This window comes from Pelodiscus sinensis, chromosome 3, assembly GCF_049634645.1.
Source record: "Pelodiscus sinensis isolate JC-2024 chromosome 3, ASM4963464v1, whole genome shotgun sequence".
NCBI lineage: Eukaryota > Metazoa > Chordata > Testudines > Trionychidae > Pelodiscus > Pelodiscus sinensis.
In genome coordinates, this window is record NC_134713.1 from 108,146,972 (window position 1) to 108,161,954 (window position 14,983).

The following is a 14,983-nucleotide window of genomic DNA, read 5'->3' on the forward strand; positions in this document are numbered from 1 at the left end:
ACAGTATCCAGAGATGAGTGGGAATGAGATCAAACATTTAAATAGTTGGATGTGTTGTAAGACTCAGTTTAGGTACACACTAAAAAAAACTGAATGTCCAAATCAATTTTATGTAAACCACTAGTATCAGCAAAGCTTGTGTGAACAGTCTCCCTGCTTTCAGCTAAGCCAGAAATAAAAGAGCTTTTGTGATAGTTTACCTTTCTTCTTTCTGTGCCTGACTCAGTAATTGCAGAGGTTCAGGAATATGAAGAAAAGAGAGGCAAAAGAAAATATGCAAACATTTCTAAGTTTCTAGAACTATTCAGTTCAAATTTGGAATGATGTTTTTGATACTTACTTTATTTCAATCAATCAGTTTTGCCTACCCAGATCCTTCATACATGGGGGCACAAAGAAGGCAGTTAAGGATAGACTGCCAGAATCAACCTTTGGTTTTCTATGTGGATTTTGTGCATATGCTATACTATACATTGATCACTCTGGTCCTCCAATTTTATGTCACACTGTTTATATTTGCTACTCACTTTGAGTTCTTCCATCCTGTTCTGGATTGTAGACACATCAGATGAATGACTGGGATCTTGTTCTTTCAACATTTCTTCAGCTTCTGTTATCCAGGCCTCCAGGCCCTGTAGGCTCTTAGCAAATGTCTCATAGTCTAGAACTCCAGCCTTAGGTACAAAAGAAAGACCACAATTTAACGGTTTAACATGAGGGCGCATAATATTCATATTCTTTGTTATGATATCACTGTCAATTCAGTCATTCTGATGCTCAACTAGGGTTGCCAGGTGTCCGGTTTTGAACCGCACAGTCTAGTATTTGAGCTCTCTGTTCAGGAAACAAATTGAGAAAATATAAATGTCCAGTATTTTCTAAATAAGACAATGTAGATTGTGATGTAATGCCAAATTTGTCCAGTATTTTTGTTGAAACCATCCGGCAACCCAAGGCAAACTCCAGCAAATATAAACAGTGGTACCAGTGAGCAATTTGACTGCTAACGGCTTCACAGCTGCAGAACCAGTATTTATCACAGAGACAGTAATACTATCTCCATAGTAAAGGCCATATTTGTTTAGAAAGTGGGATTATAATATTTTTTGCTAGGCATGAAAACAAGAGTTGATTGTAACAAAACCTATACCATTTACTTTTTAAAGCACCAAGTCAGCAAAAGTACGTAAGCACATGCATACTGAAGTAAATGGGACTTAAACACATGGTTGGTGCTTTGATGAATAGAGGGCACCGTAAACTTTTACTGTTCAGGATACTTGCAAGTAAATCAGTTCTGTTAAAAGTTCAAAGGCATTAACCATGGTGACTTTAAAAAAAACTGGGGCTAATTGCTAAAGCTTTGAAGATATACCATATAAAAATAGCATTGTTGTAACACATGAAACTCTAGATAAATATAATTCTGAATATAATCTTTCACACAGTTTTATTTAAAAAAAATTCAACTCTCTCATCTCAAAAACATTCTTAGCTTTATTTTAATGTTGAATTTTCAGGACTGAATGCTAAAACTATAATTTTAAAAATAGTTAAGGTGTTTTGAGATAATTAAACTCCCTTTATAAAACTGAACTTTCTGCATAAGTAATATTGTTAATAAAAATAAATAGCAGTCATGATTAAATTTTGGATTTCTATAAAAAGCCATCAGGCTAGAAGATACTTTCTTGAATTTTTTCATGCATATGTACTTTTGCTGGAGGACTTGTGCTTCTCTTTACTGTGCTTTAATCAGGGAAACTGGACATCCATGCCTTTGGCAACTGAGCTATGATCACAGTTTCTTTTACTGACTCTTGTATATATTTAAATTGTGATTTTCAAAAGCATTCAGAACTGGCCTGACTTTTTCCATCAAAGTAAATGGTAAAACTCTCACGGACTTCAATGGGAGAAGGACTAAATTAAAGATGAATATTTTAAAAATTCAATCCTGTTTTTATCTACATATTTATTGACTGTGGGGCATGGCTTGATATTTCCTTGTCCCTTATAGCTAAGTAGCAGCTTTAGATCTGCAGGTTAGCTTTATACAATATCTGATTGACTATCATGTCCATAATTACTTTGAGGGTTCTAGCTTCCTATGGTAAATTTCAGTCCCTCTTGCAAGGTTTGTTGTCCCTTTTTCAGAACTGGGATCACATTCCTAATTTCTTACTATAGGTTTGGACATGCTAGTTGAGTGCTCCCATCTTTAACTGTGTACTACATATACTACCTGTATCTCTAGGGAATATACGTGTTCAAAAAATGCTCCTTTCTTTGGGTGCAATTTTGTGTGCAGCTTTGGCTAGTGTACACTTTTCAGGTAGAATGGAATGATTAGAAGTAATAAATATAAAGAAGCTTTTCAAACCTGGAGTATAGCCTTTTGCCTGATGAGAGCCTGTTCTAGTGTGGACAAGTTCTGGCTCAGGGATTGCTGATCAGACTGAATAGCTGCTGCTGCCGATGTCTCCACTTGTTGCTTAAGCTGCTCTCCAAGTTCATGGAGAACAAACAGGGAATCTTGCACTGTCCCCAGACTTTTCAATAAATCCTGTAGTAACATACATGTAAACAAAAGCTTAAAACATTATTCTGATTCAAAATAATCTCAGCTGAGCTATTGAGGTTCAGAAAATTTGTCATGTAACTCATGAAAACAACATATTACATTTAAACATAGTTACTACTGCATTATAAAAGCCTTCAGTAAACTCCTGATTGATCTTGGTATGTATGTATAACAACATATGTTTCAATACATATGCTCAAAGGATTGGAAAAGGAATGATCAGTCAGTTGTCTACATGCCACTTTTGAGTAGGGAACAGAAATACATGGAAAGTGTCCACGTGGATCAGCTGATATGTCATATGACATTGTTTCTAGCATAAACATCTCTCACTATGGATCAATCAGTTTCCTTTTGACTGGAAATACCCTCTCTTTAGCTTTCTCTAGTAGGAGTATTTTTATAAAAACAAACATGTATATTTTGTTCTTACTCTCCATGGAAAAAGTATGTCATATGAGCACAGGAGGAAATCCTACTGGGCATTTCTGGATGCAAACCAAAGTGCCTGCAATACCCTCAAATGTAATTTTAGGAAGCAATTTTTTAGCCTGTAAATTGTGATAGCTTATACTAAAATGAAAATGACAAAGATCTCTGTCACAGGATGGCTGACTCTGGTGAATGAAAAAGGTTCAACTCCCTGTGCCAGAACAGGTGTTTCCAGTTTGGCCACATGAGAGGGCCAATCAGTATCTGGAGCTACAAAAAATGGGGAGAACTGGCGAGAGTCTCTCAGGCTACATCTACACTACATGCTTCTTGCACAAGAAGCCTTTTGCACAAAAGTTTTTGCACAAAAACATCTTGCACAAGGGCACATCCACACCTCAAAGCACATCGCATGGACGCTGCATGGACGCTCACTGCATGAATGCTCTAGCACAAGAAAGCTCTGATGGCCATTCACAGAATGGCCAGCAGAGCACCTGTGCTTTTTCCCATAGGGGTTTATTGTGCAAAAAACCCTTCTGGAGCATCCACACTGGCCTTCTTGCACAATAGCTGTAACACGAAAAGCAGTTATGCCTCAGAAAAGGAGGTTTACTCAGAAAAAGCCTTCTGTTCTGCTGTTTAACTGCCCATTTAATTATGCAAGAGCTCATTTAATATGTGGACGCTCCACAGGTTTTTGCGCAAAAACAGCTGTTTTTGAGCAAAACCCTTGTAGTGTAGACGTAGCCTCTGGGAATGAGTGTTGCCTTAGACTCTAGAGCACAGGCAAAATCAGTAAAGAAAAGGACAGGTGAGAGTTTCCAGATACCAGGCTGGCTGTGGAAGGTTCCAGAAGGAAGCTGTGGCAGTTTCCTGGGGAAAGCTGAAGGCAGGATAGCAGATTGAGGGGTTTCTTGGATGGCATGCCCTAGCAGAGTGCCAGGGTCAGTGAGCTAAAGGCAAGAGACCAGCAGCAGGTCTTACCTGCTGTCTCCACAATAGAGAGGTTGGCCCAGAGGAACAGTCAGAGGGCAAGGGATGCTCTCCAATGAGGAAATCTCCCAGCAACATGGCTGTGAGGTTCCCTGCTGGGAAGAGTGAGGGTACACTCCAGCTGCTAGGGCTGGGGTGGCTCTCCTGGCAGAGGGACAGAAGACAACTGACAAAGAGTCTACATGTCCCAGAGGGTGTCGAGTGTAGTAGGGCAGGACTATCCGCAGAGAGGGTGGGAAGGAGATGCCTGCTGGGAAGAGCAGAGTTTTAAAGACTATATCCATCAAATGTGGGAGTGGACTATGTTTGTAAGTTCTTTGCAGATTCAGCAAACTATGTTTTGGTAACAAACCAACTCTAAGAAGGGGTATTATTAAAGTAGGAGAGAGTCTGAAGTGAAGCTAATGAGGAATCTGAAAGAGAACTGAAGCAGACGTGCCTGTTGTGCTGTAGCCTGATGCTGGAGGGTGCTCCATGCAACATTGCCCTACGACAACCTCCTTATCAACGGCTGTGGTATAAGGGGTTATCATAACTCATAAATGAAGAAATGCATCCAAGTCTATGAGATAAATCATACCTTTGCTCTGAGATGTGGATAACCTAGTGAATGGGCAGATACATTGAAAGCAAGGTGGGAAAAGATTCTGAACCTCTCTCTTCTGTTATGCCTGACAAGTTTGCCAGTCTAGAATATGTAGGCAAAACCATAGCAGTTGATCCTACAATCCCCTCTCATGGAAAACACTATGAGGGGATTGTCCAGATAAGCGTCATTTGTATAGGTAAACACCGAAGCATTGGGGCCCCCAAAGAGGACCACATAATAATTTGTCTGTCCATAGCCTAAGGCTAGACCATAAACAGAACTAAATGCCTGAGCTAACAATTAGAATGAGGAATGAAGTGCGTGTGTGTGAGAAAATCCAACAACCCAGGAAGACAGACTCAATACCTGATTCAGGAAGGTCAGAGCCCCTGTGGCTTACTCCCATAGGAGGATAAGAAAAGTAGAGTCCATGGTTAATGCCTAAAGGATTCTTTAGTGAAGAAAAAAATATCACCCTGTACAAGTCTCAAAACTATTTTGATAAGCCCAGGGAAATAGTTCAGTATAGGAAATCCTGCTGTGATATTAACCCATGGAATTATGATAAGGCAATGAGCTTACTGAACGTACATTGCAATCCTGAATCCAAGTTGTGACTTCATCATCACCTATCTCCTTGTTAATGGCAGTCTTCAACAGCTCATTGATTTGGTCCTCATGTTGTTGGACTGTGGAGGAACACTGGCTGTAGCAGTCTTTGTACTTCTGCCAAAGCTGAAGCAAGGCCTTACTGGAGTGTAGCTGCTCTGCAATCTCTTCCAGAAGGTTATTCCACCTGGCAGAAATATTAAATGGATCTGTCAACCCATGTGAGTTAACAGAGCTATACAGAAAGCAGCCTAGAGTAGCAATTATTTATTTACTGTTCACAGACATAAAAAATTACACATCTGTTTGCTCTGATGAGTAGTGGTTTGGAAAACGGAAAACAGATGAGTAATTCTTATGAATCTTAAATTAGATTAGATCTTGGTTATTATATAAACTGATGCTGTTTAAATTATACTAAAAAAAAACAGTAGTGCAATATTTACTGAGCATTTAAACACAGGAATGTATGCTCATGTGAACTGCCATGTTGCATCACATTTGTCTCTGACAATTGCCCGCACTAGTATGCTTTCATAATGAGTAAGAGGTGGAAAAACAAAACAAAACCCATAGCGGGCAGGAATGAGGTGATACAGTCTCTGACTAACTACTAATAGTCACAGATTTATATCCCTTATAATTCCCCCTTTTAAAAAAGTACTAATTATAACAATTGTTGATAGTCATGTTATCCATATAAATGTTCAATAATTCTTTGAATCTTGCTAAATTATTTTCTGCAATGTCATTCTGTAGCAGTTTTAAAGTCTAATCTCAAATTTTAAAGTCTAATCTCAAGTTGTGTGAAAAAGCATTTTCCTTTATCAGTTTTAAAATTTGTCACTTTTTAGTTCACTGACTCCTCCCTTGTTCTAGAGCTATGAAACAGTGAAAAAAGATTTTCCCAGTTTAATATCTCCATATTTGTATATTTTTTCAATACTTTTACCCCTCTTATTACTCTTTAAAGTAACAATTCCAAACTTTTCAATCTCTCCTCTTTTGATCGTTTTCCATACACTTAATCATTGTTGTCCTTCACCTGTGGAGCATTCTGATTCTAAAATATCCTCTTTGAGATGGGATGACCAGTACTTCAAACAGTATTCCAGTTGAAGATGAGCCATTAATTATAATGGCATAAAGATGTCTGTGGTACTATTCTCCAGTCTGTTCCCTATGTATCCTAACATCCTATTTGCTTTTTTTGACTGCAGCTATGCTTTGAGCAGGTGGTCTTGATGGAGCTGTTTATGTCAAGCCCAGGTCTCCTTCCATAGTTGGGGCATTTAATTTAAAATATATCTAAACACTGTAAGGTGCATGAATGTATGAAATTTAAAGTTTTTCTTTTCTTTGCATTTATCAACACTGAATTTTATTTGCCATTGTCTTGGACAATTAACCTGATTAGGTCCTTCACAGTCCTCTTTAGATCTGACTAACCAAAATGTTTTTGAATATTTAAAAATATGTTTAAAGCTTTAAAATATTTTGTTCAAAATAAATGAATAAAATAAGGAGATCAGATGTAAATAGGTTTTGAGAACTAGTAGCTTTCAACCATAACTTTCAATTTAACAAAGATCAGCACAAAAATAGACTTTGTACCTCATATTGAGTTCTTTCAGGGTATTTGAAAGTGTTTCAGTGACTGGTGGCTGACACTCTTTCAATAACTGGTTGGTTATTGAACCAAATTTCTGTAAGCTGTTCTCTTGCTTTTCTAACTCATCCTGCAGGCTCTGTATGGAGAGAAAGAAAAATGGTGATCTAATCTATTTCTGTAGAATAAAAAAAGATTTTAATCTCACCATGAAAGCGTACGATTCATAAGGGTTCATGAAAATCAAGTAAAAGGTCTAATTTTTATCTCGGTCTTAATTTAAATAATATTTTAATATATATTTAGAGAAACGTTATTAGGTCAAATATGGCTCAAAATGTAGGTTTTATAAAAATTACATTCTACCAGACCCATGTACTGAAACATAAAATGCCTTCAGTGAAACAACTTGGTTTTCAACAAATATTCACACGCTGAACTTACAACCAAAAGATTGCACTATATGCTAGTGTATCAAATTTAAAAAACTGACTGGAGACTAACTGTTGAAGAAACAATTTTAATGTTGACTACTCTTGTTTTCTGTAGTACAAGTGAGAGGAATGCAGAAGTAGTGAAAAGTAAACCTTATTTTTAAAACTGTTTTTCTTATCCATCTCGTAAGTTCTTAGCAATGTAAGGAAGCACGTTTTCAAAAATAGTGTTAACAAATGTTCATGTTTTATTTATAAATATTGAGCAGAAGTTTAAACAAGTGCATAATTCAGAACATCACCATTAGGGGTTCACAACTTTTTAAACAATGTGATCGTGAGACCCTCTTTGTTAAGAGACCTCCAAACCCAGGCCCACTGATTGGGGCAATTGCCCAGGGACCCTGGCCAGTGTTCCACCGGGCTGTTTTAAATAGTCTGGGTGGACAACAGGCATGGGAACTTGGGCAGCAGGTGTAGTCCCAAGCTCCACTCCTTTCACCTGCACTCTCCTCCCGTGGCCAGAGCTGCAAGCCCCCCCAACCTCTTCTCTCAGCCGGAGCCACAAGCCTCTCCACCCAGAGAAATCCCCAGTGGCCCCCCTGTCAGAGGAATCCCATGCCAACCAAAGGAGCCCCAGGCCAGTTGCAGCCTTGCCTCCCCTGCCTTCCCCAGATCCAGTCTGCTCAGGTGAAAAGCATCTCTTCAAAGAAGCTTTTGATATGCTCTATGCAGATTCCAGCGTGTCTGAGTAATACCTCATGATTGGGTCCAGGAAAGGGAAGGGAGGCATGGCTGCAGCAGGAGCAGGGTTTCTGCAGACAGGTGGCATATAGGGCTATGAGCGGCCCAGGAGTCCTCTGGTTGAAGGGGGGGCATCAAGAGTTTCTCTTGGCAGTGGGGAGGGACAAGAGATCCATGACTGTTCTGTCCTGGAGCCTAGAATTGCTGTTGGTGGGACTATCCCAATGCATCCGTGGACTCATGAACAGTCACAGTAATTGCTTGCTTAGGGCTGGAACATAAGTTAACACAGCACCCTGAGCAGGGACTTGTGACTAAGGAGAGAGTTACAGGAACATTTAGTTCAGAGCAATCTAGCGTGTAAATCTACTCTACTCTAGTCTTCCAAAGAATACCCCATGTCGACCCTGCTGACACACAAAGTTTCTTCGGGCACGTCTACACAGTAGGGCTAAAGTCAGATTAAGCTACACAACTTCAGCTACATCAATTGCATAGCTTAATTTGGCTTTTAGCGCTGTCTACACTGCAGGAAGTTGAGGGAAGAACACTCTTCCTCTGACTTCCCTTACTTCTTGTGGAATGAGGGCTGCAGGAGTCAGCGTAAGAAGTCCTCCAGCTCTCCATTATTTTGAAATAATGGCTTGCAGTACAGATGTACTCTTTATTATTCCGAAGTAATGCTGCTATGTAGACATACACTCAGCGTGTTTTGATCTACTCTGACTTGAAATGGGAGTGGATCAAAGTGCACTGAGGAAATGTTAGTGTATGGTAACAGAGTCCATGTGGACAGTTAGTCTGCAACAGGCTGGTGCAGGATGGGTTCATACTCTAGGTTGCTACAAACTAAATTTTTGTGTTGACAAGAATATGTCTGCACTGCAATCAAAGGTGTGACTGCAGCACATGTAGGCATAACTGAGTTAGCTTTGATCTAGTTAGCTTGTAAAAATAGCTGTGAAGCTGTGGCAACCTCAGTATGGATACTGGTTGGACTTGTACTTTTATTAGCTAGCCCATTTCACCTTCCATGTTGCAAACTAGCTTGATCTAATCTAGCTTGGATATGCCTACATGTGCTGCAATCACACCTTCAGGCTGCATAGCCTCAGATCCAATCAATCTCCCAACAGCTTCATGGAAGATGTAAACTGGACTGGGTCTGTATGCTGCTGTGTTGTGGAGGCTACAAGGGAGCTCGGTGCAGTCACTTCTTCCTGCCCGTTCACAGGTGGCGAGGAGGAATGCAATACTTCTGCTGAGCCTATTTCCCTTCCACTTCTGCGAGGGGCAGTACAGGCTTCAGCTCAAAAGTACTAAGGAGGCACCTTGGGCCTGCAAGCTGAGCTATAATCTGGCCCAAAGAAACAGAAATCAAAAGCGTTTTTTTTTTTTTGGTTTTACTTGTTGCCTTATATGAAATGTAACATCAGGGAACAAGAGAAATTTACAAATATGCATTTTCACCTTCACTTGTATTCTTGCATTCCCTCTGACATCTATATACATCTACCTAGACTGCCAACCACTGAAACATTGTCAACTTAAATTTGTCTCCAATTACAAAAACACATTTTTAAATAGCTCTTAAAACTAAAAATATTCCACAATTATTTTTAAATTCCAAAACCAACTGTTTTAAAACGAACATACTTCTGTCTGGCAGGGTTATCAATGATCATGGTTTTATAATGAGCTCATGATATTTAGCCCCCATTCCTGGACTCATCTGAAGGGGAACTAAGTGCTGCTTCAATGAGCCTTGCCACTTTAGCTTTAAATGGGGCTTAAATTCCTTAGAAACGTGGGTTTGAATTCCTTAGAAACGTGGCTATTGTTTGGTTCTCCCAAACATTTGAAAGGGGCTGGACATGGATTACTGAACAGCATAGAAGCACAAGTGTGGCAGGACGGAAACCTTGTGAGTACAGCATTGTTTTGGGACTGATCTCAGTAATGAGAGATGAAAACTAGTCCAAAAAGACCCAAGGAAAAAAAAATCTAACACTACTTCCTATCAATAACAGAATACAGATGAAAAGGGTGGAGGGAACTATATGACAACAAATCTCAGGGTACGTCTAAACTACATGCCTCTGTCGGCAGAGGCATGTAGATTTGTTTGTTCAGCAAAGGCAAATGAAGCCGCGATTTAAATGATCGCGGCTTCATTTACATTTACATGGCTGCCGCGCTGAGCCGACAAACAGCTGATCAGCTGTTTGTCAGCTCGCGCGCTAGTCTGGATGTTCCCCCTGTCGACATCAAAGCCCTTTGTCGACAGCCCCGGTAAACCTCATTCCACGAGGAATAACGGGGCTGCCGACAAAGGGCTTTGATGTCGGCAGGGGAGCGTCCAGACTAGCGCGAGAGCTGACAAACAGCTGATCAGCTGTTTGTCGGCTCAGCGCGGCAGCCATGTAAATGTAAATGAAGCCGCGATCATTTAAATCGCGGCTTCATTTGCCTTTGCTGATCTGTCTAATCTACATGCCTCTGCCGACAGAGGCATGTAGTCTAGACAGCCTCAGAGTGTTCTGACAACTGGTGGAAAGAAGAGACTGAGGAGGACAGGGGGTGACTTTGCCCTCTTACATCAACATACAATGGTGCGTGGTGACAGAGGGTATTCAAGTACCCTGATTCGTTCTCTTAACAGTACCAGTTCTCTGACAACTGAGCACAAGGTGCTCTCTCACCAACATTGAAATGGATGTGTGCAAGCACTTGAAGAACTTACAATAAACAAATTAAACTGACTAACTGTTCAGGGTTGGAGAAATGCAAAAGTTACGAGAGCCTGAATAAGGAGAAGTAAATTGGATTTTTAAAATTCTATTAATATTCATATATCTCTAGCAATTAAAGATAGTTATATTTTGATTTTAAAAAAGCAATTTTGCTAAAAATTACAGGACCAACTCTTCTAGAAAGGTGTATAAGGATGTTTGTTAACATTATATGTCTTGGCTTGGCAGTGTATTTAAGATTCCATATCTTAAAGACCAGATTCTGCAGTCAGCTACATCTGAGCAGCACTGAAGGCAGAATTTATCTCAATCTTTTTGGAAGTTGTCAGGAGCCTCAGTACTCATTAGTCACCTGGAGGTTATCTACTTGGACTTTCACTGCATCCAAGGAGCCTGTGAGGAGATGAAAGCGGGACAAAGAATATCTAGCTTCCATCAAATAACTATTCAGTTCTTCATAAGCTGCTTTGTGAACGCTCCACTGATCAAGCACAGATTGCAACAATATCTTCAGTTGGCCAACCTGGGAAGAAAAAAACAATAAATATGGAATGTGTGAGTGGCATTTGCTATTTGTTTAAACTATTTCCCTTCGTTTGATCTTGAATTAAAAAAAAAAAAACGTTAAGCACTCAAGTTCAGTACTATTTGTTTGGCAGTCATGTTCAACGAGAAATGTGCTTGGTCACATAATTCTGGTCAAGATTTTCAGACATGATTGGTGATTTTGGGTGTCAGTCTCTGGTGGTACAACATATGACATGATCACTACATATCCCTTAAACCACATGGTTTGTCACTACTGGTGGCACACACTGTGACTATGAGAAAAAAATATTTTTCACAGTTGTTGACCAGGTTTTTTCATGGGCCAGTACACAGCAGGATGAGGTGCTAAAATGGCTCTGAAGCTCCTGCCTTGTTCTCTGGAATCTCAGCTTTAACACAAAAAAAACAAAAAAACAAAAACAAGTTTCTGGTTGTTATGGGTGAGAAAAAACATCTCAGATACTTGAGCTAAGTGTAACCATTGCAGAGCTTTTTATGTGAGTCAGAAGAAAGCCTGAAACCATGTCATAGAGCTGTGAATGGCCTCATTAATCCTAGTGAGTTGGTAACTCAGAGGTCCACTGATAAGATAATGATGCTGACATTTGAATGATTTTATTCTTTATTAAGGAAAAAGGGCACAAGTCACTGTAAAAAGTGTCTGTCTTGGTGACAAAATTAAATTGTGTTTGGAAAGTTCTTCCACTTCCCTGCCCTGCCCCGCCCCAGTTAAGAAGCAGCTAAACCCAGAGAACAGAACCTACAGCAGTCATATCCCACACAGGCTGTGTCAAATTAAAGGAGCCTAATGGAGCTCAAAGAGCAGCATTTTTAAAATGATGATGCTCTGCACAATCTACTAGGAGCAGCATCTGATTTTGGAAACTCCAATGGATGGGGATTGCTTTTATGAGCAGAAGGGGAAGGAGTCTGGAACTTTTTGTAGAGTGGGGGAGTGTCATGAACCATTGAACCAAGCTGCAAACACTTTATGTGATGGAAACCACTTCAAGCCAAGGAGTGCTGTTACCCCCACCCCTGGGCACCTTGAGGTCTAGCCCCCCCCCCCCCCATTGGAAGGAGTACCATTGTTATTTTCTCCCTCATTCAACATGTGGCTTTAGGTTTATTTGTAGGCTTGGGGGCAGTATTGCATATACTGTTCTTGTAATGTATGTACAGCACATTTCATGTGAGATCTGGTAGCAACATCAAAACTGTAATAAATAATTCAATACTCCTGTGAATAGACATCTTTATACCCATTTTACATCTGTGTAATCACATGATGGTGGGTACAGACACTAATCAATCTCCTAGAATATCTTTGCCCTTCCCTCCCACTCAGAAGAAATCCACCTTTCGCTTTCTGGTAAGGGCCTTCTGCACTCATAGGCATGCCATGCACAGTTGATTAATAGAACCACATTCTCTTACCATGTGGTCCAAATTGGCCCATGAATGGTTAAGTTCTTGCAGAGTACTCATGACAACAGCAGAGACTTCTTCCTTCTTATTGCGGACCAAGGAAAGGCCGCTCTGTTCTACTTTCTCTACTTCTTTTTCCTTGACTTTAATCAACTCTTCCAACTCCTGAAAGAAAGCAGCATTCATATATTGGGTTTTGATCGATAATGCTTCCAGATCCAAAAGCTTTGCAACCCACCTCCCCCCAACTTCAGCAATGATAAAGATAGGATGGGCACACTTGCATGCTTATTATTTCATTGCCAATAAAACTCCAACAATTTCTTAAGGATGTTTTCTATTTCTCATATTTACTTTAAAAGAAAAAAAAATCAACTTTATTGTTGCGTGTGCATGATTCTATTTACATTGCTATACTGCAGAATGTCTTGATTTCATACAGGTTCAAATACAATTTATAATAGTTAGGAGAGACACAGATATACAATAAACAGCTCTATTCATTATCAAAAGAGGAGCATTTCCTTGTTTCTTAGTTCATTATAACCATTTTATTATACCTTTTGATTGGTCATTTGCATCTGGATTTAGTAATCTCAACTTGGAGCCATTATTAAGAAATGGAGCTCAACAGCTATGATGCATAAGCTACTCTGCATGTAGAGATCCCACATTCCTCAATTTTTCCCAGGCTTCAGTAGTTTGGAGAGGGAGTCAAACTCAGAAGGAGGGAAGGTGGACACCAAAAAGCAAATGCTTTCCATAGCATGCTCCTTAGGCTAACTGGTGTACTTCTAAGTAGGAATCCCTATTGGTTTGATGGAGCTGATACTCATCTATACTCTGAAGTCTTGTAAAGGAATCTATGCTGCCAGGTCATGTCAATGAATTGTCTGGGATCTGCAAATCTGTGACTGTAGGTTGCACACTAATCCTTGGTATGTGAGGCTGCACTCCCAACCTCCTCTATACCCATAAAGCTACTCGTTTCTGAGAGACTAAGCAAACAAAAACTTGAATATTAATGAGTATCTACATCAGATAACAAGTGAGTATTAAGGACCAAACCCTATCCCAGCTACACTCTTCAAAAGCCATCAGTAGGATTGCATGGGCAGAATTTGGGTCTCACTCGATAGCACACAGACATAAGCACATTCTAAGTTTTACAAGTGTGATGAATTTCAACCTATTTAGTCTTACCCATTTCATGTACTCAAGTTGCACATTTCTATTACTTTGAATTTTGCTATAACTCTTTCTCTTATACTCTTTATTTTCTGAGTTTATAATATTTATTTTAGCAACTAAAATGTAGACACTAGATGATAGCCAACAAAGTATTTGGTATATTTTTTTTATTGAATTTCAGCATTTCTAACACATTCTGATGGTCAGTGGCAGATAAATCACAAGGGACCAAAACCAGAAAATCTATCATACTCTCTCCACTCCTTACTTTTAGTGAGTCTGATAAAATGCAGCTTGTATCTAAACTACATGTGTGTTTTGGAATCAATGAAGTTTCAGAAAATAAAAACCTGGACTCATTGGCCCATCTCCACAGAGTATAACTCAGGAAAATGATACAATTATTATTCCAAACATCTGAGATCAAAACAGCCAACTGCTCACTTATTAGCCCATGCCAATTAAATCTGACATTTTTAACCAATCTAATTGTTTTTAGTGTTAAAATGTATTTAAATCTGTATGTGGTTGTTCCAAAAAAACAAAACAAAACAAAACTCTGGATGTAATTTAAACTGGCAAAGCATCAAACACCAGAAATACATAGGGAGCCAGAAATATTTGTGGAGGAAACTGAGATGTCTACCCTTTTGATCTGATAACTCAGTTAAAGAGTCATTTTTGTTTCTGATCTATGATTAAAAGAATGCATGCTGCCCTTAACTATTTAAGTGATACCGGATCAGTCTCAGCACCAGTTAATACATAAACTGTAGCTTTTGTGTTAGTTTAACTGAATCCCTGACAATATTTGACACCCCAGTAAAGTTATTTTTTTAAACAGTTTGTTTCTCTAATGATCAAAGTCTTGCCATTCACACAGCTGTGAATTTGCTGACATCCCTGACCCAAAGGAACCACAAGTATAATAAATCGGATCAAGCTTTGGACCTCTGCCAAGCAGAGTCTGCCAGCTATGTCGAGCTGTGTTAATTATCCATGGTGGCTTCATTGTACAGATTATTTGCTTTATTGTGCTGAAATAATAAAGTCATTTGTACTGAA

At 39.4% G+C, this 14,983-nt stretch overlaps 1 protein-coding gene across 12 annotated transcripts in view; it reads right to left on the reverse strand.

The window, feature by feature from the left end:
• Positions 1-14,983, reverse strand: part of SYNE1 (spectrin repeat containing nuclear envelope protein 1) — a 488,224-nt gene that overhangs the window by 65,277 nt on the left and 407,964 nt on the right. For all 12 annotated transcript variants that reach the window (XM_075924456.1, XM_075924455.1, XM_075924462.1 and 9 more), the window contains 6 exons: positions 12,737-12,892; positions 11,103-11,273; positions 6,825-6,958; positions 5,193-5,397; positions 2,384-2,566; positions 528-674 (listed from right to left, as the gene is read on the reverse strand). In XM_075924456.1, coding sequence (XP_075780571.1) covers positions 528-674; positions 2,384-2,566; positions 5,193-5,397; positions 6,825-6,958; positions 11,103-11,273; positions 12,737-12,892 — 996 coding nt within the window. The remainder of the gene's footprint in view (positions 1-527; positions 675-2,383; positions 2,567-5,192; positions 5,398-6,824; positions 6,959-11,102; positions 11,274-12,736; positions 12,893-14,983) is intronic.